We start from the raw sequence: 25,840 nt of genomic DNA, 5'->3' as shown, positions 1-25,840 counted from the left end.
ATGATTCCTTATTTAGAACCAAGCTGTGACATTGGTTTTACACTTCTTCTTCTTCTTTTTTTTTTTTTTGGCATTACTTTACAATAAATTATTACAATTGATGTTGATATATATATATTATATATAATGCAAACATTTCAATAAGATATATTTAAAATTATCTAAATTGTGATAACCAGAGGGAGTAAACCTGAGGTGAGCTCACTGTAACCTATATATTTTATGGACCTTTTATACTTACATCAACACTTCTCACAGTGTGAAACTACAGTAGTTGGCCATAATTTAGTTCCCAAAATGGTCGACGTTAACGTAGATCTCGTCATCGCCTGAAGTTTTTTGACTAACTACTTCTAACAACAAAGTAAAATGTATATATTACTTTGTATTATATCCTAAGATATGAAATATTCTTGCAATTTTCCTCGTTTAACGATGCAGGGACGTATATACTTAGTATATACGTCCCTGAACGATGTAAAGGCTCGCAATCAATATAAAGTGAGACTACTCGAAATGTCAACTACAACTTTTTCTAGGTATGTTTAGCTCATTTTTGTGAATTTGGCGTGCCATATAATCGTATCTCAAATGACCTTGGGGTTGCGACCATCGTTATTTCATCTTGACCACCGGGAGTCGGAGCAGAAGGTATGAAGGTGTTTTTTCAGGTTTCGTCCTCAGAGAGGTTTTTACGAAACGGTACTTGTACAAAATGGTCCTGTGGCAAGTCTCAGAATTTGGGATCAGAGAATAGCGAAACGAAAATATTCAAGGAAGATGTTGACGTCATGGATATTAGTGACGACGCTGATGACGTGGAATGGTCTGAAGTATCGTCTGGTCTGTTAGATTTAATTTTTTATAATTCACTTTTTTGCATTACTTTACCTCATTAACGGGTACAACATCGTCACAGAATGAACAAATGCGTACGTTCTGAGTTGTTTGACTGCAGTCACAGGACAGGTTAAGATTAATATCTAAATTGTGATAACCAGAGGGAGTAAACCTGAGGTGAGCTCACTGTAACCTATATATTTTATGGACCTTTTATACCTACATCAACACTTCTTACAGTGTTGAAGAACAGCTAGAAACATTCAAGGAAACACAACGAACCATAATTAACAATTTATTGCAAATAATTCATCATGAAGCAGATAAACAATAACATGTTAACAGAAAAAGAGTTGACTTAAAAAAGAGTTGACTTAAAAAAAAGAGACAAATAAACAATTTCTAAAAACTTAAAAAACAAGTTGTACTTTTTAAAATAAATAAAAATATAACTACTTTCCCTGCTTTAAGTTTGTATCTGTGTGTTTTAACGCAAAACAACTCCCTACATATTGTCAGTTAGTAGACGGTCATTGTCAGTTAGTAGACGGTCATTGTCAGTTAGTAGACGGTCATTGTCAGTTAGTAGACGGTCATTGTCATATAAATTTTATCACTAATTTGGATTTCTATAATATGTCAGCTGAGAAAGATGACGTCATTGAGTCATAGAGTATGCATGTGTATCTATGAAAAAATCATTTCAAATTCAAAACAAACATTACACAAAAAAATTATATTATGCACACTTAAGCAAAAAATCACATGAATCGTATAATAATTTCATTATGCAGGTAATTTTGAGGTCTGAGTTTAAACACATGTTCATATATCAGATTCAAGATAATGAAAATCGTCAGACTTGCATAAAAATGCAGAAACAGAACAGTCCTTCTAAAATTCGAGAGAACCCAAGTCACATTGTTATTTCTAATTGTAATGTATTAGCACTTTGTTATTTTCCTTAAAAACACTACAAATCATAATGGTAATTCTTGATATATCCTCAGAACAAAGTGTTAAATTACCTGTAACGTGTTTGATGTTTTCAGCAGTCATCCTTTAAAAATGTTTTCGTTTTTATCTGACATAGGAATAATGGCTTTGGACTGTTAAGAGGGCTGGGTGGTTGTAACCATTTTTAAGCTATATTTACCCCCTTTAAAAAAGAGTTGTGTATAAAGATATAGGAAAATGTTCTAACTTTAAGGCTTAATTTTTTTTTTTGATTCTTTCTTTACTAGATAATAAATAATGTCCAATAATATCATATTTAAAAGTTTAATGCTGATCTTATAGTTAATTTGTTGACCACACAGCCGCCTTAAATTCAAAGTCTGGACCTCTGAATTAGCATGAAAGTGACAATAATTTGTCAAAGCAAAAAGACGCATGACAGGATAAGTGATACAGGTATAAATATCACAGCAAACAGTAGAATGCTATCGAGGGACTTTTATCATTGACATCAATTTAACATGTTATCACTCAAATATAACTCTTCTGGAAAGAAAACACATCTAATGTGTAGACATTGAATAAAAGTGTATCATAATATAATTGGAAAGAAAATTACGCTAAATTAAATGTGTGTTTGTGGAATGAATGTGTAACAGGACGGATAGATATTTCATAAAACTTTTAACATCAAAATATATGGCTAACATTCATACACACTACTTTCACACTGAAAAAAGTTATTTCCCTTTGCAGAATGTCAATTGGAGCATATCACAAAGTTTCATCTTAACTTATCCAACTTTACCTGTTTGTATTATATTTCTCAATAGCAAGGCAATATAGGACAGGTTTGCACACAGGTGATTTAAAAAATACTGTGAGAGACTATGACAAAGGGGCATAACTTTCTACAAGTGCAAAATTCATCGATACAGTAGGTAAAATGCTGCATACAAATGTTAATTATATTTTGTTATAATGAGCAAGATAACATTTAATCTTTTAGATAATTCAGAGGAAAATTATTGTTAAAAAAGCAAACAAAAATTTAAAAAAAATAAAGAAATAGGATCACATGCATTTTGGATTTCTTCTGACTTAGAGTTATATCAGGTAGCCTTTAAGTGTATAAGATGCAAACACACAGCTATTAATCTCAACATATGGTATCACAGCTTTACTCCACAGGATTCGGGGTCAGTCAACATTTGTGATCTAGTCGTGGTTGTAAAAATAATGGAATGTTATACCAAAAACAAAATAAAAACCAACAATTATTAAACACACTCTCATCACACAGTCAAAACATTTTGATATGGTTGTTAAATCACCAATCCAATGTATTTTAAAAATGACAGCCATGCTCTTTCACTTTTCGTATCATGCAGTCTTTGTCTATCTTACATTTTCTACTTGTCTTAGCTGCATACCGGTACTTCTTTTTTTCTTTAAAAAATGTTGTTAAAATATATTTTGGAAAACATTCAGTTATAATATCATAAAATCAATAAATATGTGAACCACAAACTTAAACAAGGTACACTGTATAACTAACCAGGTAAAACATTGTCTGGAATACATTGTAATTGTTAATTTTATAGTTTTGCAGGCGTTTTGTACACTAAAGTTCCCCCGTTATTGACCACGCCTTGGTCAGGGTGGGAGCAGAGGCTGCTCACCAGTCTGTGTTGTAGGGTGGGGGGTTGGATTGGGCAGAAGACGGGTCGTAGTGTCCAACCTTGTTGCTGTAGAGAGAAAGAATATTGATTCATTGTAAAAAAAAAAGTTAGGTATTGAAATACTGTAAGCTTTAATTCAAGTTAGAACCTGATTGAAAATTTGAATCATTTAATTTCCAAACCAAATAAGACAGTAGTGTTACAAATTAGAATTCAGTCACACATTTATTGTGTTCCCGTTTTCTTTACAGAAAAGGATTTTCTATAAATTACAATACAATGCATTTTATAGTGCACAAAAAGAATGTATCTCATCAACAAAGTTATTATATCCAGACACTGACCTGCCAAATGGTGACTTAGACCCGTTCCTGTAATAGAAATCAATACATTAATATAACTGTAAACTGCAAACATCTGTATATTCTTATTTACTTAGATTGCACTTAAAACTAAGGTTTACATAATATTGGTTGCATATGACTATAAAAATTATAGTAGTTCAGGGTCTACCGTATATAATAAAACATTGTAATTGTAAAAGATATTTTAATACCATTATTGAAACAACAAGTCAAACCAAACCCTGTCAACCACTGTTAGTGTAGAACAATTTAACAGATTATATTATTGTCAGACTGACTTGCACTCTTAGTCAGAGACATACAACATAGATGTACACATATACACATTAAGCTATAACTAAATGCCCCAAACTTGTTAAAGGAACAGATAAATCACCAGGCGACTGTACAAATATCACAACTCTATTACCATTCCTTGTCCTCTGGATGCACTTTATTGTGCAGAAAATGATACTTATCACTACAAAATGAAAGCATAATCACTATAATTCTAATCAATGTAAATAAATACAGTGTACTGATAAAAATTAAAACGTCAATTCGAAAAACAAACTAAAGTCATCGCTCATGCATGCACAATCAATTCTACAACATCAAACCTAAACACTGCCTAAAGATACAGAGCCGAGAGGATATCGAGGAATATCGAGGAATATTGATCCTACAGGGAGGTGCTGTACTAGACCATACAACAATCGACTGCAGGGGAGTGGTACTACGGGGAGGGGCAGGGGCAGGCTTATGTGTTCATCAAACCTTTGTCTTCTCTGTTTGGCATGTGTCAAGAATTGCTTTAGATATTGCTGACGTTTTAGGTAGGTAGCTATTGTTCTAGAAACAAAAGTCAGGGGAATCAATGACTTAAAAGTATTTGACTGACTTATATAATTCATGGACCATCATTTTGTTTTGTATTAATTTTGTTTTTTTTTTAAATAATGTAATTATTGAGCAGTTTTATATGTTTCTTCGTAGGTTTTAATCTCATAAATAAACCTGTAAATGGAAAGAAAACTGGAAAAATAGAACAGTATAAATGTAAACGTGGTAAACGTAGAAATATTAAAACCAACCATATACGTACTGGCCTATAGCTGAAAATGTAAAATATTGTCTTCTTTTTTCCTTTTTTATACCACAGTTAAGGTGCTACCATGCTCAATCTAGCTTACTCAGAATGTTGATTACAATTTTTTAAAAATGCTTACCTATAACTTCTGATGCTCCATGTATCGACCATAGATTATTTAACTTTTTATGGCTATTTTATGCATAATCGTGCTATATTTTGGCTTGAACACAAGATGCCCCATGTATTTAGTAAATCTTTACAGGACCTGGTTTTTTCAGGCTAAAGTGGGATTTCATTTTTGTAACATTTTCATGTGTATGTTTATATCACATGATTTCCAATTACTCTTTTAGTTTTTCAGAAGATTTAACATGTTCTTAAGGTACATGTACTTTAGTAAACTGCTACCTCATCATAAAAAAATAGATTTGAGTACTTTAATTTTACCCACTTATGGACAAAACCTGTGGCACCTTTATCTATATCAGGTCCCCCATCCAGATCCAGATATTAATGGAAATAAGAAAAATTAATAATGGGACATATCAGTTTACATAAAAATCATGCAAACAATATATAAAATCATATGAAGTGTGTTCATTTACTACAATCAAACTTGTGAAAAGTGATCATTACACACACATGGGTGTAGATATGGTATGACCAGTACAGTTTTACAGACTTCAATCAAGTTAGTAAACAGAGGTTTAAATCTTACCTGCTAACTTCTGGAAGCTGGAGCTCATCTCTGTAGAATTAAAAATAACATATAGAGGAGTAGGTTTTTTAAGCATAATTCTTTTTCCCACTTTTTCCCATACATGAAATACTGTTTTTTCATTTATATTCATTGAGCAATAAATTTTTGAGGACTTCGTTGTTGAGCTTGGCAACATAATAAAATGTCCATCCAAGTGAAATATGTGACATCAATCAAAATGGCCAGGACCGATTTTTACATATGTTCCCACAAATATTGATGAAACCACAGTAACAAACATTTTTTTTCCCTTGAAACATCCCAAATTTTGCCAAAAAATCATTAAATAAGACGATAAATGGGATTGCCTAATTAAACAATAAATAAATGCCTTATAATCATACGGATCTTTAACTTACTTATCATCTTCATAGTCATTGTCCAGTTGAGACATCCGTCGATAATGTTTAGCCAGCTTGGTGGAGAAAATAATGCTGGGGATGAAGAAAAAGATGCACCATCCCAGGGAAAACCAGAAACCGTTCTGTCAAGGCAACATTAGACTTTAAATGCAAAACAACGACAAAAATCATGATAGTTCTCAGAACAATTAATACATGGTCAAATAAAGTATTTCGTTGCATTCTTCAGTACTGTTATGAAATTATATGGTACATGTATAAGAATACAACATTTTTTAATCTAATTCATAAAAGTTCTCTATCAAAAAATCTGAAAGTGGCATATTTTTCTTAAACTCCTTAATACCTTTTTTTAAAACTCCTTAATACCTTTTTTTAAAAGTTTATTCAAAACTGGTTTATTTAAATGTGGATATAAAAAAAAACCTGCATCTTTTATTACTTTACACATATTTCATCTCCAGATGTCAATAATAGATAAATATCAATGTTTTCAATCAGTTACAAATGATTAAAAAAAATATCAGAATACATACAGTTTCTGAAATTTACATTTATTGCTCTCACTGTCTTATATCCAGGATATCATTACAATATAGGGGGGTACAAGATGTCAGAAAATACAGATATTAATCGTGCAATTTGGACAGATATTACGATGTCACTCACCAGGCTATCCACTGTGTATTGACAGAGGGAGATCACAAACAGAGTGTTGTACAGGTTCCATATGGGGGTACACTTCCCAATCTCATTGTCAAGCTGAACACAGGGAAAAAACAGTGTTACAAAAGGTATGTCTAACATGTACCTCTCACTCACACAAGATTCATTGTTTTAAGTAATAGACAGATCATATTAAGTAAAATTTATGTGATTAAGAAAGAGGCGGAGGGAGCGAAACGACCCAGCCCCTTCTTAATTATGTAAATTTTACTTAATATGATCAAACTTTCTTAAAACATAACCCACTTTTCTACAGGCTGAACAAAAATTCTGTGCCAATCAAATATCCCCTCTTTTTTATCTTTGGCTCTCTATGCCAATCTATCTAAATGTCACGTCTCTGTGAGATTTGAGAAATTCTTAACAATGAAAAACATCACTTGATAGAATATTAAGCGATTGCCGATTGGATGAAAAAATGGGTTATGTTCTTAAAATCATTGTGTCAAGAACCCTAACGTCAGGTAGCAAGTTTACTTCAGAAATACATCTATGCAAGCATCAAAGGCAGCATGCACAAATACATGTAAGCTTATTAAAGTCTTCCAAAATATCAAACCCTCTCAGGAAATAATTTAAACCTTAGACATCTGAGATAACTTTCTATTGGAATATACCAAATGTAGTGTAAAACAGTCCAAGAAGGAGCAAATTCTTGACAACTTACAGCATACAATGCATCATCAGCAAATGAGGTCACAATACCAATTATTCGGTCAGCAAACTTTTTGGCCTCCTGTGAGATATAAAGAATTTAATACATGTATTAAAACCTTTATTTCTAAACAAAAATTTACATTCAAATAAAAAAAAATTAAAAAAATATATTACTTCATATCAACAATGTGTCATATTACTTTTAATTTCAGTGTCCTTTGTCTGATTGTATCAATGCTGTTTTACAAGAACTTTCTAAACAAATTTATGGTATAACTTTCAAACAAGGCACACCAACATATACTTACATTTTTGACAACATCAGAGCCATTGTTCTGTACAAATATTTCCGAGATGTTAAAGTTGTTGATGCAGTTATCAACATCCGTCTAGAAATTGAAATAAACAGATTATACATTCATAGCAACAGATCTAACTTCCATGCAAAAGAAGCTCCAGCAGAATAGGTTTGTTCTGATATGTCACTGGTCAGTTTCATTATGAATGATTGAATAATTTTAGTTGGACAGGCTTATTGAATTTTTTTGGCATGAAATACACATTTTGACCAATTTTGAAATTCTGAAATAACCTTCAAATTACTCAACAATTAAACTTCATGGATAAGTTAAGTACAAAGATGATTAAACTTAAAGTTGATTGGTTAAATCAGTGTCCGACTAAAAATATTGCCGGATTACTAATATGAACACCTGATGTTGTAGAATTGAGGTAATAAAATCTAATAATTGACGTGTGTCTTTTTTACTTACATCAGTTCCATTGACTGTTGACTCTAAAGTGTTCAAATCAGTCCCAAGCTGTGTCTGTCAAAAAACAAAAACAATCCTTGAACTTTTTTTGAACTATATAATGATGGTGAAGCATCAACTGAATTCCATCCAAAAAGTTCTAAGAGTGTGTTGTCAATCAATTTCACCATTTGTTTCTTGTGCTCTCAAGTTTATTTGTTCACAAAATTTGAATAGTCAATATCTCAAAAGAAAAATCACTGATATAAACTTTTGAAATGAATTTGGTTTTTCTTTTATTCAATACAGTGTTTAATAAGATGCAAAATTCAAAATTCCCAAGTACTATGGTTTCCTTTTGATCTTCCCTTCCAGATTTTAAACACTAGCACACTGGCATACGACGCAATGACATACAAATGATGCTAAGTCCCCTCAACAGCAATTACGATTTGCATGTTAAGAGGATAACCCACTGTGACACACTCGGTCCAGTACAAATCTTACCAAGGCAGCTGTCAGATTGGCCAGCTCGTTGCTTTCAATAGAGCGAGTTCTGTTGGCCAATTCCCCCAGTGATGTCTGCAAAATACAAAATCGTTTTATGTAGCTAGAATGCTAAACAATTGTTATACTTTGTACATGCTTGCACTTTAGAAATACACCCCAAAAATGACTACTTGATTTGAACTTCATAAAAATTGAATGGATAAAATAAAATTTGAATCAGCATTTGAACAAAACATACCGGTATTTATATTTGTGATAATTATGGAATAAACATTATATTATATTTATTACATGTACTATATAAAAATAAAATATCCATTGCTGAATATTAATACATACCTGTGTGGCTGCATTACAACCGGGAGAACACGACCCTGCAAAAGTGTCCAGCTGATCAGCGAGGGCAGACATGTTCTGTCCGGTGGTGGATTTACCCAACTGTAATACAGAAGTACATATCTCATTGATTGCTTTATACATAACTGGTTACAAAATGCAGAACACATCTTATCATATGATTAGCAGATCAAATCATGAATGTTACACCTCTCATCTAATGATTAGCAGATCAAATCATGAATGTTACACATCTAATAAGTTCCTAATATTGTTTTTAAACGAATATCTTCAAATATAAACTCAGTCTAAGCATTAAAAGATATTTCTTGCAAGACTACATGTATGATTTAATATTTACATTCCACATATATTTTGCATGTAAAGCTACTGCAGATATAGCACCATAACACAGACAGGGTACTAAAAGGTTAAATCACTAGTTTTACTTGTGACGTCACAAACGTTGAACGCTGATAAATACAACGTCACAAGCAAAAATCAAAGATCACGCTTGTGGCTGTTACTGTGGCTCTTCCATTAATTTGAACTTACCCATGGGATAATACAGTAGTTTTGAGGTATAATTCGCATTTGCGTACAAGGCAAGAAGGTAAAAAAAATGTAAATATAAGCATTAAATCCTTATTTTTTGAAAGATATAGTCTCATAACTGCAACGGTGTGTGCAAACAAATTTTCATAACGCGCTAACGCGCGTTATTCAATTTGTATGCACACACCGTTGCAGTTATGAGACTATATCTTTCAAAAAATAAGGATTCAATACTTAAATGTAATGATCAACATATCTTGACAGTCACGTCTGTCTCTATAGAAGCTGTTTTGATCCACACTACCATTAGACCATAGGAACAAACACAGCAGTGTATGGTCCACGGACATGTGGATCTAACAACAAACTGGTTCTATGACCCTGACCTTTACAGCAAAAATAGAAACGTTTTACCTCCTCTCGGAACTTGGTAAAGTTGACGTTGATGGCGCTCTTCATTTCGTTGAGTTGGTTCAGTAGACTCGGGGTCATGATCTTGACTGTGCTGAGGTCAATGTTTATCTTATCTACCTCTGACTGAATGTTTAAGTCCTATAGTAAACAACAGACTTAATGAGGACACAACAGACATAATGAGGACATAACAGCATAATGAGGACACTGAAAGATTTACAAATCACGATACATGTATCATGACTGATAGTCACATATCAAGACTGGTTAAATCATTTAATTGTTATAAATTACACTTTATTTTTACTAGTGCTTGTTATTATTCCTGTACAAAGAACTCATTGACAGACAGGATTTCTCGCTCACTTCCATACACCTAAGTGTGTTATAATGGCGAGATATTCTGTGAGTTTCATTCACAGGAGAGACTGTAATAGTGCTACAACTTACTTTTGTGAAGTTAGTTAAAGTGCTGACATCAAACAAGTTATTCAGTTTCAGAGCCTTAAAGGCAGCAGCTCCTCCCTGACAATCTCTGTGGAGAGAACCAGAAACAAGTGTGTCATTAGCTTCATGAGAACCTACACAAACACAGAGTGTGTCAGTGACAAACAGACAATGCAGTGATGGGGGGGGGGAACACCAGGCTCACTTACTGCAGAAGTTTGCTGACCCTAAGGTCAATGCTAGCGTTGCTAAAGAGCATTTTACCAAGGAAGGAGCCGTTCGAAGTACCATACTGGAACTTGTATATCTTGTCCACAATCTGCCAATCAAAGAGATTTTAAAATCAGAACAACATCTTTCTAATGACCCATGTTATAACTACCATGACAATATACATGTACTATCAAAATAAAAATAAATATAAATATAGATTTCATATAAAATTGATGTACCGTGTCAAGGTCACTGAGAGAAGAGTCAGTGAGGGGGTCACAAATGAACCGGTGTAGCGGGGTTGCTAACATGAATGTGAAGGTTGTCAGCAACATCAGAAATGAGGAAAAGATGAACACGAAGCCCACAGACCTGTTGTAAGGAGAACAAACATTACTGTATCATCTGTTAAATAACATATCCAAAAAAGTTTATAAGAAGCTCAACAGCAACAACACACCGCAAATTATGAAATGGAGAATGCTATAAATACCTAGCCCTTGAATTTACTGATTCAGAAATGTAACTCAACATCAACAGGTTTTAGTATTGGAGGAGTGAGACTTACGCCATCAGCATGTTCCCTGCCGAGGTACCCACACATCCCCGCTCTGTGGGCCGGGTGTTCGAGTTCTGGCTACAGGTGCCAAATCCCAGGCCCAGAATCTGCAGGAGTACCACTAACAGCACAATGGAGGTCAGACCCACGCCACCATACCACCTGTAAAACAATAATACAGTATACCTGAGGCTTACCATACCACCTGTATAACATCAACAGAATGGAAACACACCTCTCTACCACTTGCAAAACATCAGTACATATACCTGCAATACAATATTTACATTTGCAAATTTTTTTCCTTAAAAGAAAAAAAGTTTTTGTTTCTTTGTTAAGTTATTAAAGGGTCAAGATTTACGAAGCCTTAATAGTTATTACATGTTATTACGGTTTGACATTTCTAGTTCAATAATTCATGGAGAGTCATGTAGCAGGGAACTTACCTGTACTTATCATAGGTACTTCCAACATCTACCATATCCTTTACCTGCTTCTTGATGTCAGCTATGGTCCCGTTTGTCTGCAAAAGGTCAAGGTTAGTTCAATGTTTATTTAATAGGTGATTTGGGAGAGCATGAGCAATAATTATTGACATTCCAAATTTTTTTCTCTTTCAAGGGATACAAAAATTCAAGTCTTTTATGTGATGTTTGTATGTGGATCTTTTTCCCAAATTAACGTCAGAATGCCAACCTACCGAGATGGAGTCTTGAATGTTCTCTACTTGCTCAATTAGGGGATCGATTTCACCGGAAAAATTAGAGACCATGGTCTTCAAGTCTGTATGAAAAACAAGACCATCATTTACAGGAATCAGAGATAACATTCTCTTAGTGCAAAAGGAAAACTTAAATAAATAAGGAAATATCTTCATCCAATTTTTTTCCAATTAGTTCAGACCATTGAAAATTATATACCGTAAACCGAGAAATTTGGTAAATGCATTTTAGTGCAAATGCTAGCGCAAATAGATTGGTGCATTTAAAATTTACGCACCTTTCATTTTAAAAAAGGTTAATTAAAATATTTTTTTGGTTCGATCAACTGTTACACCTGTCTTTAATTCCACGTTCACTTAAGCATGTGAACATAGTAACTTTAATTTTTAATTTGTGTACATGGTAAACTGTTGTTTAAAACCATACAATTACTTTTGTCAAAATCTTCTGTAATCAGAAAATACAAAAAAATTCATTTATTGGTGATGGTGTGTAATTTTTGTTGGTAAACAAATTTTGGCTATCGAATGCTATCAAGAGTTTCGACCATAATAAGCAGATCATTTTCACAATTACATGTATTTTACATTAAAATAACACAAACGGGTGTATATCTTATCATTTTCATACCCGCTAAACAGAAAGCTATAAATCAATTAAGTATTGTCAGCAGTCAGCGTGGACAATCGCCATGCTTGATCACATTTTTACCTCCAGGCGCTAAATGAAAGTGACAAGGGAAGAAGCCCAATTTTTAAGGTGCTAATGATAATTACTAATAAGCAATAAAATAAAACTAAACAACATTGAGATGGTGTCATACTTGCCAACTGACCCGATTTCGTCGGGTCACACCCGATTTTTCAACCCTTCACCCGATTATTTTTTATGACCCAGCGGGTCATGTTTCACCCAATTTTTGTCCTACAACCCGAAAATCTCCCGATTTCCGGATTTGGTTCGTACATTACGTTGCGCGTTTGACTTCCAGTTATGAACCCAAGCTGAGCTTGGATTTACGTAACGCATAAACAATGCCGATGGCTATAACAGACACATTAAGTGTAATTATTATCGTGAGTTGTTTAGACTAAGCGAAGGTTTAAATCATTAAGTGTGATGGCTTCCAATAAGAAAAGGTCTTCATCGGGGCCAGCGGAATCAAAACCAACAAAAAGAAAACGATATTTTATTTTGTACCTATCAACATATCTGGGAAAATGAATTCCCATAGGTAAAACAAAGTAATCGAGTACAAAACGAGGCTTTTGTGTTCTATGTAACGCACATTTGAATATTGGATTTTGTGCCCAAAATGATCTGACTAAACATTCAAAAATGCTAAGTCATGTATAGAATGCTTTTTAATACACTAAAGTCTTTTTTTTTAGCTGAATACAACCTACCATTTTCTGTGTCAGATCACTTTACAAAATTCAAAATCAGCAACTTTTAGTTAAAATGCTTCTTTGCATTAAAGTATTACACATAAATTTTAACACATATTTCTATTGTATATACCTATGAAACGCATGGTAAATATGTCGTGAATGTCGTTACGCGCTATGACCAGATTTTTTACTTTCCAAATCTGGTCATGACCAGATTTTCACATGTTGGAGGTTGGCAAGTATGGATGGTGTTGAGATGGTGACCATCTCAAAAGGCCCCACTTAAATGATGGACAATAGGATGAAAAGAATTTCAGAGAACATTGCTTTGACCTTGACCTATAACTTAGCAATTTTCCACCTGGCTAGGAACTTCCAATTCAATCTCATTACCCCTTACAGGAATTTTTGTTCAATCTGAGCAAGATTAATCAAATGGTAAATAATCTACGGTCTAAAACTGATTATAAAGAGATCCGCTACGACCTTCACATTGACTTTTTTTTAGGTCATTGTATGCCATTAGCCAAAAAGCTCTGTATAAGTATTAGCCAAATTGGGCTAAGTGGAGAGTATACATATGCTCTTAAAAAGGGATTTTTGTCTGATCCAATATGACCTTGACAATTGACCTACACACATTATTCAAGGTCAGTGCGTACACTTTGATCAAAGGCACTATGTGGGTGATGTATGAGCCAGATTGGAGCAAAGCGAGAGAAGATATGCTCCAAACAAGGATTTTTCATATAATTCTGCTACAACCTTCACATTTGACCTTGAAAATTGGTTCAAGATCACAACACATCCTTTACTCAAAAGCTCTGTTTATGAGAAGAATGAGCCAAATAGGGTTAGGTGGAAAATATACTCTGAAAAAAGGAATTTTTTTTTTGGTCAGATATGACCTTGACCCTTAACCTACAAACTTTATTCAAGGTCTTTGCACACCCTTTGACCATAGACACTTAACATTACGTAAGCGCACAACTTAAGTAGTTAAATAGACAGTACATATGAAAACATGGGTGTTGAGCTTCAGATTTACCCAATGGCATTGTATCTTTAGGAAATAAGAAATAAGGTTGGTTGTGACTGTTGAAGAATAAAAAAATCCCTTTCACATACCTAATTAATGTAATTATGAGCTTCTGGAAATTTAAAGGCCATAGAAACCATGTGGATTTTGATTGACAGTAATTGACACATCCTAAAACTACAAGATCTCTAATTGACACATCCTAAAACTACAAGATCTCTGCCCGACTACAGTATGATGGAATTAGCTCCCGGTCTGAAAAAATTCGGATTGACGACCTGGGAGCTACACTGCCTATCAAAGTAAATAACTGCAATTTACAGCACACAAAAATCTGCTCTATGTGGGGACTAGTTAACCTTAATTACACACAAATTCTGTGAAAATAATTAGTACAATTAAATTATTTAATGCAATTTCTTACTTATATCGTACATCTCTTTCCTTGCCTCAAACTTTCCCCGAAACACGCTAATTGAGCTTGGAAAATGTACCGTAGTAATTTAAATTCATGTCGAGATCGAGAGTTGCCATTTTTACATGTAAATAAACTGCACCACATCACTTTACAGGACTGATGATGGTGTTTAAAAGAATATTAGAGGTAAGTAAAATGACACTATCTGTAGCAAAATGTCCAAGGAATTTTTTTAAATCAAATATTTGTACAGAATGTGTTCGAAAATAAGATTAAAGAGACAGTACGGCGCATCTTATCGAAAAACCGACTTGAAAAAAATTTCCGATCGGGCTCGGTATTTTGGTAATACTCATGAATATATAAACTTTCAGAAAATTACAAAGTTCTCCATGCAATAAATCTAATTATTTCATTAAAATTAATAATTACGTATAACCTATCACATAAATACATTGCAACGTGTTCGGGGTTCAGCCTTCTATACTATTACGCATGCGTATTTACTGTGAACAAAACACATGCAGGGCTCGCGAAGAATCTCCTGGACAGGTTTGTTGATAAAAATATGTCTTTTCTACTTCTCATAGGTAATATCTGTTCAAAGTTTTTTAAATAACCACAATTATTATTTTGTAAAGCATGTATTTTTCGTGTTTATCATAGGAGTCGCTACAACCTAAATTTATTTTTATAAATGAGGCCCCTTGAGGGTTATTTAACATTTTATGTCTATTCATTTTAAAATGAACCTAAATTGGTAAACCATTTATAAATTATCGAGTAAGTAAGGATGTGTTTCATTTGAAGAATCGCTTTAACCTCGTTTTCCATGATGACCATAGTGGGACGAAGATCTTGTAGTTTTCAGCACGTGTCAATTACTTAAGAAATAAAGTACGAGTTTTCGTGAATGTTGCAGAATAACCTCCGAGGTCGAGAAATGTTGTTTTGAAATATAAAAGTCGAGGCTTTTATATTTCAAACAACATTTCGAGACCGAGGAGGTTATCCTGCAACATTCACGATAACAAGAACTTTATTTCTATTCTACTAACAGCCCAGTATTTCTACAGATCGTTTCTCCTATAGAGAGACGATCTAGGTCATTTTGACGGCTGTTCCGTGTAACCCCAATGGTTTTGTTTGTAATGTTTACATGTGTATAGATCAAAGGAATCACATGCAGACGACAGAATTTTTCTTTGAATTTTTACTTAATACTCTTTACTTATTTATAAAATATCTTTAAATCATGTTCCTAATATTTTAAGGGCAATTTAATACGATTATTACTACTACACGTTATATATTTTATGTAAAAACACGCAGTGAAAATGTGCTAGGGAGGTGTTAGAAACAGCCGCATTGATCTCTTAAAAATAAACATTTGAGGCAATACACATCGTTTTGACTGGAACTAACACGTGAAATTGACATAGTTTTAAAACTTTTTACGGTTTGAAGTTGTACTTTCATGGTCAATGCGAAACAAATAGGTATTTCTGATCTGATAATTTACTGATGATGTTCGTGGTATATTGGAGAATAATGTCCGCGGCATCTCTTTGATCTCGGCAATAACTGTAGTAGAATGTCAATCAAAGTCCATGTGGTACAAATAAACGATGTAAGATTATTCTTGTTTGTACGACCCTTGAATTTTCAGAAGCTCATAATTACGTTAATTAAGTATGTGAAAGGGATTTTCATGTATTTCAACTATTACAATAAACGTTATTTCTTATTTCCTAACTATACAATAGGTAAATCTGAAGTTATTCACACATGTATTTTCAGCTGTACTGTATTTTTAATTATTCCAAAATTAGCGCAATTTTTTGTGCGCCGTATATCGCGACAGGTCGTCCATCCAAAGTTTTTCAGACCGGGAGCTACAGACCTGCAGCTATGATGGAATATGAGGTAAAAGGGACTCTTGAAACGAATGGAACAAATTATTACTCTCTGGATAATTTATTAATGGTTTACCAATTTCAGTTCATATTAAAATGAACAGAAATAAATATGTCAAATAACTCCTCAAAGGGCCTCGCTTACAAAATGAATTTTGGTTGTAGCAACTCCTGTGATAAAAACACAAAATTCATGCGTACAATAAAATAGTTCCGTAATTTTAAAAACTTTGAACAATATTACCTGGGAGAAGTAAAAAAGACATATTTCTATCAACAAACCTGAATCTTGGTGAGCCCTGCATATGTTCTGTTTATAGTAAATACGTATGTGTAATTATATAGTATTGAAGATAGAAGGTGGAACCCCGTAACACGTTGCAATGTAAATATTTATGGGTTATAAATAATTATTAATTTCAATGAAATGATAAGGTTGATTTCATGGGAGAAATTTGTAATTTTCTGAAAGTTTATCCATTTATTAGTAGTACAGAAATACCAAACCTATCTGAAAATTATTTCAAGTCAAATTTTTAATAAGATGCGCCATACTGTCTCTTCAAAAAGGACTGAATTTTTTGTTTTAATAAATTAAAAAATCTTAATTAATACATATGGAAAATCATTAGCGCTCTATTGATTTTAGCACTTAGTGGCTGTTGCGCCATAGGCGCAAGAATTTGTTGTTCACCATATTTTCTCATTTTACAGTATCTGATTTTGAATCTGTGACTTACAATATTGTGATATTACAATATTTGCCATCATAGAAATCATACATTGAAAATTTAGGGTTAACAATAATGTTAAAAATTTGCTAAAATAAAATTTACATCCATCTGCATGTAAATTGTTTCTAAAGAGAAGAAACACAACCTTATTCATACCTGACACTGTTGTTCTTGTCTCATTTGTTACTCTCTCTGGAATGTTCTCAATTTCAGACGAGGCCTGCAAAACACAGTCATGTATACAATAAATCTGATTATAGAACAATTGAAGAGAAATAATCACTTTAAAAACTACATGGTTATCTAAAATAAGAAAAAACACAGAGGCTGTATACCTGAATGATTATGGCTGACAAGTTCTGATTTTCAACAGATGATATGGAGGACAATGGACCGCTGATGTCTGGGAACTACACAGATAAACAGATCATTAAATTTATCAATTTCATATACATGTATTACAGATATCAGAAAAAGATCAAAATATCACTGATATCAGTGAATGTACTGGCAAGATCAAACTCTGGAAAGTACAATTTTTAACATGTCACACATATTTTTTTTCAATTGGAAGACAACTTTGTTCTAAAATCTATCACTAAGTTATGAAGAATATTTTGATTAATGTTTTATATTTAACCTGTTAACGAGGCCAAGTACAGTTCAAATGCACATGACTTTGCGCATATTTTTATTTTCATGCAGCCATTGGTGCAAAGTTTATAACTTTTTTTTGTACTGTGTTTTTATACAAAGTTAATAATATATGTAAAGTGTAATAGTTGAGACTTTGATAGCGTAAAATGCAACTACGAATCATCATTTCCCAGTAAACTAGAAAACTGACCAGTCAGGAAGGGCCCCGCTATGACAATTAATATAGAGAAGTGAAAAAAACTTCGAATTCCATCCTCTTTATATAATTAACAATGATGAAAAATAAATGCCCGGCAGAAGATGTAAAGAACTGGAATATATAGGATCTCGTGATTTGTAGTTGGATATGATTTTCATCCAACAATTAAAGTGTTTTTTCTTGAGCCTTAGTGAGGGAATAAAACACACAAGTTGGATAAAAATCATATTATACTACAAATCATATGAGATTCTATTTATCCCATGTTTTATACACCGCAATCAATGTTTATACTGTTTATAAAACTCTACATTATTTTACTTCATTATGCCTAGGCAAATCCCATTGTAAAGTCACAACTGTGGGATATCAAAAAAATATCCAATGAGTCATATCCACGGGATAAAGTGGGTTAACATGGGATGAAATAAAATTTGTTAAAAAAACAAATTAAAGAATTGATACCAATGCAATGATACCTAGGCTTTGCCTCTATTCAATAAATTATTATAAATCATTGTGTACGGTATTTTAACCAAAATAAAATATGAATATCATATTTTAAATCCATATTTCAAAGAATGTACACAATACTACACATCATTCAAAATTGACCTTAACTTCAAAACAAAGTTCATTTGCTGACACAGGCAGTGCAGTAATTAATCTTAATGTGACAGATAGAGATAAAGCTTAGGATTTTCTTCCTGTGGAAGGTTAATGAATCCCAAAGGACAAATATTGCACAGCCTTCCATGTATACAATGGTAACATTCTCAGCAGTTATCTCTCTTTGCCCATTCATTCTCAGCAGTTATCTCTCTTTGCCCATTCTTCTTATGCATAGTTAGGAATCTACCCCACCACCCCAGCTCCAAACCAGAAGACATAGAGAACCAAACTTAGCATCAAAATATGTATTTCTGCCTACTGAACTACCATACCAAATTTGAACTTGATTGGGCAACCATAAAATAAGTTATTAGAAAAAAACAGGAAATTTGTGGACGGAAGAGTGACAGACGGATGGACAGAAGGACGGACGGACAGAGTGATTACTATAGGGCACCCGCAAATCCTTGCGGGGCCCTAATTAAACTATGCATTTAGTAAAGAAAAAGTATGATTCCCTTATTATTCGAGGTGGCGTTAGATTGTTAAAAAAGAATTTATTGACAGAGCATCAATTAACAGAAACATATTAGCATCTTAAAAGTGTTGCTTCCTTAAAAATGAATTTTTACAAGCCCATACTGCAATATGCCATTTTTAGGGGAAGGGGGGTTGTTTTTTATATCATCCCTTGACCAAACCATGAGGTATTTTCTTAAATTCATTATTTGGTGACTTTTTACAATCGTGTTCATATATTTGAAAGAAAAAAAACCCATAGGGCAGAAACGCAAAAAAAAATTTGGAAAACAATTTCCCATAGAGTATAATAGTAAAAGTTGATAACTTTCAAGACCATCTCCCAGGGAATCAAAAATAAATTAATTTTTTATCTTAAAATAATGGATATAGAAGTTAATCAACATGTAAGAAATTTCATCAAATTATCTAGGGTAGAAATAAACCTTAGACTTGGCCTCGTTAAATTGATCATCACATCAGGTGGTACTTACATCATTTGTATCAAATCCCATGTCTACTCCAGTGGTATCTGGACAGTTTGATGGACCAGGACACCCAGCATTTCCTATTGCAGTGTCTATGTCAGTTTTTAGAGCAGAAAGATTAGAGCTCAGTATATCAGCCTTCACCTTCACATCTCCCAAGGTTGTATTCAAGGTCGTCAGAGCTGCTGCTATCTGTGTAACCCCTGTCACGAGAAGCATTTCATTAACTTATTATTGATATACACTATGGCTCATAATGAGATTTACAGATACTGAACAACAAAATCACTGTCCCATTGGCTAACTATTATCATTGGCTAATTATTTACACTGGATAACTATTTACTTGTGACCAGGTTGTTGGCTGAGGATATAGCTGTGTCCAAATTGCCTTGTGTCTTCAGTGTTGTTCTGATGGGAATACCCAAAACGTAGCCTAGATCTGTAAAACAAATCATCAACGAAATCAAACATGGCTCAAAGAAAAATATAGTCCAGTACATGTTAAACAAACCTTTAAAAAAACTGACTAGACATTATGAAAGTAAAAACTTTTTTTTATTAATTAATAGGGATAGAGCACTTAATCATAGATTAGATCGAGCTTACAGAAAATTCAAAATGTAAAAAACACTTGTTTAAAAATACTTCTGAAATTATTTTTCCCTGCAGGTTTATATATGTTATGCATTTACATACACACACACATACATACAAAGAGACAATGAATTCATGAATCACATTGCTTATACCTTTTGATATTAGTAAGAGTCAAGACTGGCACTTAAAAAATACAGTTAAAATAACATTACACAAATAAAAAAGAATACTAATTTTATAAATCCCTTATCTGATCAGTAATTCTAAGAATAACAGCTAGGTTTATAACTGGAGATTAAGTGTGCCCAATTATATTTAATTCATAGCTTTTGTTTAAAAGTTATCAACATAATCCATCATTGATCAGCCTTTTGTTTACAGAAGCATGAAAAACGTAATATGGTGATTACGAAGCAGAAGTTACGTAATAACCAGACGGTGTAGTGAATTTACACTTATATGCAGACTAAAGAATGCACGGTCGATTGCATGCCATTGGGCATAATTCACATGAATTTTTAAATACCACTAACTATATGTCAACAATTACAATAAAAAGACATAAATCATGTTATAGTAATACATGAATGCTAATTTCAGTTTCTATGTAACGGCATACATGCATGAATATTGCTAGGAGATGAGGAGACTCGTGCACCAGTAACAGCATTGTTAACAAGTCCATGACTCGTCACAATGTACCTTATAGCCCCAGGATGAGTAGGCTCCATGATATACAAGATCTTCACTTGCACAGTACTTATAATAAATTCAAATTTGTTACCTAGTGCACTACAATTAACATTAAAAAATCTTGCTATCAAATAAAATATTACAAAAGAATTTGATACCTACAAAGCATTCACCCAAGTAAATCTAAAGTACTAGTATTTATTTCAAACTGGATATATCTAGTGGGTCTATGTAGTTTTTAAGAAATATGTAATTACCAGGTAATTAATAAAAGTTCACTTACTATCCAGATCTCTTGTTATGACAGATGTGGTAAAATTAAAGTTGGTATTCACAATATACTTTGTTTCCTAAAAAAAAAATAAGAAGAATGAAAAAATTAAGCCTGCTGGAAGATGACGAATTCAACTACTGTAAGTTGGTGTAATTAATTCCTCCGATTTAAAATTTCACAATTTCTCAAAAAGTAACGATCATGAGGGTTTTAATTTCATGCTGCAAGATAATTAGAACCATTTTAACTAGAGCTTGCACTTAAATTTGGGTAGTTGTGTCAATCTATTTCATTGTTGGCCACTCAGCTTTAACATTTGCTTTTTGAAATTATTATATATAACAAGATTTGTCTGGCCTTTGAGCTAAGGCTATACGCAATCTATGCATATTTTACTTGAAACCAGCATCATTTTTAACTTGTTTTGATGCAAGATTAAAATGGTGTATATCGCAAACATAGTGAAATTAAAACCATCCTGATTATTAATAACGCCAATCTACAGTATGTTAAACTTAATGCATATCAATATTTTGTGTCTTTTCCTGCAACACAAACTGCTTTAAACTGTTTCTAGAGCACTGAGAGAGAGGTGCTTTACAAATATCTATATTTTTACACTTTGTCAATGAGTAACAAGAGAAAAGCTGTCAATGTGACAGCAAACCGGGTTTTCTTTTATGTGAACTGTATCCATAATCCTATCAACACGTATCCAGTGAAATGGAGTACCCTATATGCAACATTTTGCCAAAAAATGACTAAGTTCAAAAGCTGGTATTTTTTTCATAAATTATCAGAAATCAAAATCCTAGCAATATGCACACCTCTGATATATGTACAATTGATCTGCAAAAGAACAACTTCCTATCTTAAAAACTGTAGGAGGAGTTATCCGTACAATGAGGGTACCCTATATGCAATATTTTGCCACAAAATGACTAAGTTCAAAAGCTGGTATTTTTTTCATAAATTATCAGAAATCAAAATCCTAGCAATATGCACACCTCTGATATATGAACAATTGATCTGCAAAAGAACAACTTCCTATCTTGAGAACTGTAGGAGGAGTTATCCGTACAATGAGGGTACCCTATATGCAATATTTTGCCACAAAATGACTAAGTTCAAAAGCTGGTATTTTTTTCATAAATTATCAGAAATCAAAATCCTAGCAATATGCACACCTCTGATATATGTACAATTGATCTGCAAAAGAACAACTTCCTATCTTAAAAACTGTAGGAGGAGTTATCCGTACAAAGAGGGTAACCTATATGCAATATTTTGCCAAAAAATGACTAAGTGTAAAAGCTGGTATTTTTTTCATAAATTATCAGAAATCAAAATCCTAGCAATATGCACACCTCTGATATATGAACAATTGATCTGCAAAAGAACAACTTCCTATCTTGAGAACTGTAGGAGGAGTTATCCGTACAATGAGGGTACCCTATATGCAATATTTTGCCACAAAATGACTAAGTTCAAAAGCTGGTATTTTTTCGATAAATTATCAGAAATCAAAATGCTTGCAATATGCACACCTCTGATATATGAACAATTGATCTGCAAAAGAACAACTTCCTATATTAAAAACTGTATGAGGAGTTATCCGTACAATGAGGGTACCCTATATGCAATATTTTGCCAAAAAATGACTAAGTTTAAAAGCTGGTATTTTTTTCATAAATTATCAGAAATCAAAATCCTAGCAATATGCACACCTCTGATATATGTACAATTGATCTGCAAAAGAACAACTTCCTATCTTAAAAACTGTAGGAGGAGTTATCCGTACAATGAGGGTACCCTATATGCAATATTTTGCCACAAAATGACTAAGTTCAAAAGCTGGTATTTTTTTCATAAATTATCAGAAATCAAAATCCTAGCAATATGCACACCTCTGATATATGTACAATTAATCTGCAAAAGAACAACTTCCTATCTTAAAAACTGTAGGAGGAGTTATCCGTACAAAGAGGGTAACCTATATGCAATATTTTGCCAAAAAATGACTAAGTTCAAAAGCTGGTATTTTTTTCATAAATTATCAGAAATCAAAATCCTAGCAATATGCACACCTCTGATATATGAACAATTGATCTGCAAAAGAACAACTTCCTATCTTGAGAACTGTAGGAGGAGTTATCCGTACAATGAGGGTACCCTATATGCAATATTTTGCCACAAAATGACTAAGTTCAAAAGCTGGTATTTTTTTCATAAATTATCAGAAATCAAAATCCTAGCAATATGCACACCTCTGATATATGTACAATTGATCTGCAAAAGAACAACTTCCTATCTAAAAAACTGTAGGAGGAGTTATCCGTACAAAGAGGGTACCCTATATGCAATATTTTGCCAAAAAATGACTAAGTTCAAAAGCTGGTATTTTTTTCATAAATTATCAGAAATCAAAATCCTAGCAATATGCACACCTCTGATAAATGTAAAATTGATCTGCAAAAGAACAACTTCCTATCTTGAGAACTGTAGGAGGAGTTATCCGTACAATGAGGGTACCCTATATGCAATATTTTGCCACAAAATGACTAAGTTCAAAAGCTAGTATTTTTTTCATAAATTATCAGAAATCAAAATCCTAGCAATATGCACACCTCTGATAAATGTACAATTGATCTGCAAAAGAACAACTTCCTATCTTGAGAACTGTAGGAGGAGTTATCCGTACAATGAGGGTACCCTATATGCAAAATTTTGCCAAAAAATGACTAAGTTCAAAAGCTGGTATTTTTTCGATAAATTATCGGAAATCAAAATCCTTGCAATATGCACACCTCTGATATACATGTACAATTGATCTGCAAAAGAACAACTTCCTATCTTGAAAACTGTAGGAGGAGTTATCCGTACAATGAGGGTACCCTTTTGGCAGCAGCCCGCCCGCCCGCCCGCCCGCCATTTTCACCATTTTAATAACCGGATTTTTCCGTTGGAAAACCCGGTTAAAAAGAAAAGAAATTTTTTTTAAGGTGTTGTGTTGTCTGTATGGATAGCCAACCTTGACAACATTTGAAGCGTAGGTGGTCAGATCATCCATGTTGGAGACGACAACGTCGTCAAAATTGTTCAGTGCAGTAGACATCTGGTCATTAGACAGGTACACACATATCATTCCAGCCCTACAAAACAAAACAAGAATAGAATGCCTGGGTCCCCCGCCGGTCAAGCAGTATACTAGTATACTGTATATGAAATTGCAATATTTTCAAACATTCAGGGTTGTTCCAGAATTAAATGTGTGGGGAAGATGGGAGGAACATTTTTTTACCCCCAACACCCATTTTTTTTTCTTCTATTTTTCCTGTCGCAAATATATCCAAAATACTACAATCTAAAAGAACTTGACCAAAGTATTGGTGGTATAAACATTTGGTGTAAATTTAATGAAAATCCGTCAAAATTTGTAGGCATGAGAGCGCTTACAAGGTCACAAAGTCCCATCCGTCAAAATTTAAAGGCATGAAAGCGCTTACAAGGTCACAAAGTCCCATAACTCCAACAAAAAGTATCAACCAATGCTGATTTTCAAACTTGACCAAGGTAATAGTGGTATAAACATTTGGTATAAATTTAATTCAAATCCATCAAAATTTGTAGGCATGAGAGTGCTTACAAAAAAGTGTGACGGACGGAAACACGGACGCAAGGACACATGGACGGACGGACGCCCGGCATTTCTATGTCCCCGCTCCGCGTTCCAAGAGTTAAGTACCAATAGCTATGACAGTTCAGACTCTATAGTATATATTAAATCAACATCACATTGATTTACCAGGTAATGACATTTAGTATATCTGTACCAGGCCCACTAGTAAAATGTATCCAAACTTGTTTATATTCCTACACAAAACCATGTTATTCATGAATTAATAATTCATGGACTTGCCTCTACTACAGGATTATGTACCAGACCTAGTTTTGCATGCATCAGATTTACTAATAGAATTGCATGTACCAGACCCAAATATAGGATTGCATGTACCAGACACACTTATAGGATTGAAAGTACCAGACCTTCTAATAGGATTGAAAGTACCAGACACACTTATAGGATTGCATGTACCAGACACACTTATAGGATTGCATGTACCAGACACACTTATAGGATTGAAAGTACCAGACACACTTATAGGATTGAAAGAACACACTTATAGGATTGAAAGTACCAGACACACTTATAGGATTGAAAGTACCAGACACACTTATAGGATTGAAAGAACCAGACCTTCTAATAGGATTGAAAGTACCAGACCTTCTAATAGGATTGCATGTACCAGTCCATTAATTTTATAGGATTGCAGGTAGCAGACCTAATAAGATTGCAAGTACCAGAAACAC

General features: G+C 33.4%; 1 protein-coding gene across 10 annotated transcripts in view; it reads right to left on the bottom strand.

Annotated features, from left to right (window-relative positions):
* Positions 1-1,119: 1,119 nt before the first annotated feature.
* Positions 1,120-25,840, bottom strand: part of LOC105330586 (prominin-1-A) — a 62,650-nt gene continuing 37,929 nt past the window's right edge. For 7 of the 10 annotated variants that reach the window (XM_066069577.1, XM_066069576.1, XM_066069572.1 and 4 more), the window contains 24 exons: positions 24,501-24,621; positions 21,479-21,545; positions 20,249-20,344; positions 19,909-20,105; positions 17,763-17,837; positions 17,584-17,647; positions 11,908-11,990; positions 11,654-11,730; positions 11,217-11,369; positions 10,888-11,020; positions 10,645-10,754; positions 10,439-10,523; positions 9,989-10,126; positions 9,023-9,121; positions 8,681-8,755; positions 8,195-8,248; positions 7,730-7,810; positions 7,432-7,500; positions 6,708-6,800; positions 6,036-6,160; positions 5,635-5,664; positions 4,254-4,304; positions 3,824-3,850; positions 1,120-3,545 (listed from right to left, as the gene is read on the bottom strand). In XM_066069577.1, coding sequence (XP_065925649.1) covers positions 3,476-3,545; positions 3,824-3,850; positions 4,254-4,304; positions 5,635-5,664; positions 6,036-6,160; positions 6,708-6,800; positions 7,432-7,500; positions 7,730-7,810; positions 8,195-8,248; positions 8,681-8,755; positions 9,023-9,121; positions 9,989-10,126; positions 10,439-10,523; positions 10,645-10,754; positions 10,888-11,020; positions 11,217-11,369; positions 11,654-11,730; positions 11,908-11,990; positions 17,584-17,647; positions 17,763-17,837; positions 19,909-20,105; positions 20,249-20,344; positions 21,479-21,545; positions 24,501-24,621 — 2,173 coding nt within the window. In that variant the 3' untranslated portion in view covers positions 1,120-3,475. Of the gene's footprint in view, positions 3,546-3,823; positions 3,851-4,253; positions 4,305-4,917; positions 4,939-5,634; positions 5,665-6,035; positions 6,161-6,707; positions 6,801-7,431; positions 7,501-7,729; positions 7,811-8,194; positions 8,249-8,680; positions 8,756-9,022; positions 9,122-9,988; positions 10,127-10,438; positions 10,524-10,644; positions 10,755-10,887; positions 11,021-11,216; positions 11,370-11,653; positions 11,731-11,907; positions 11,991-17,583; positions 17,648-17,762; positions 17,838-19,908; positions 20,106-20,248; positions 20,345-21,478; positions 21,546-24,500; positions 24,622-25,840 lie in introns of all 10 variants that reach the window. The other 3 variants (XM_066069578.1, XM_066069580.1, XM_066069579.1) reach the window with 3 other exon arrangements.

This window comes from Magallana gigas, chromosome 8, assembly GCF_963853765.1.
Source record: "Magallana gigas chromosome 8, xbMagGiga1.1, whole genome shotgun sequence".
Classification (NCBI taxonomy): domain Eukaryota; kingdom Metazoa; phylum Mollusca; class Bivalvia; order Ostreida; family Ostreidae; genus Magallana; species Magallana gigas.
This window is presented reverse-complemented; position numbering and strand designations above follow the sequence as displayed.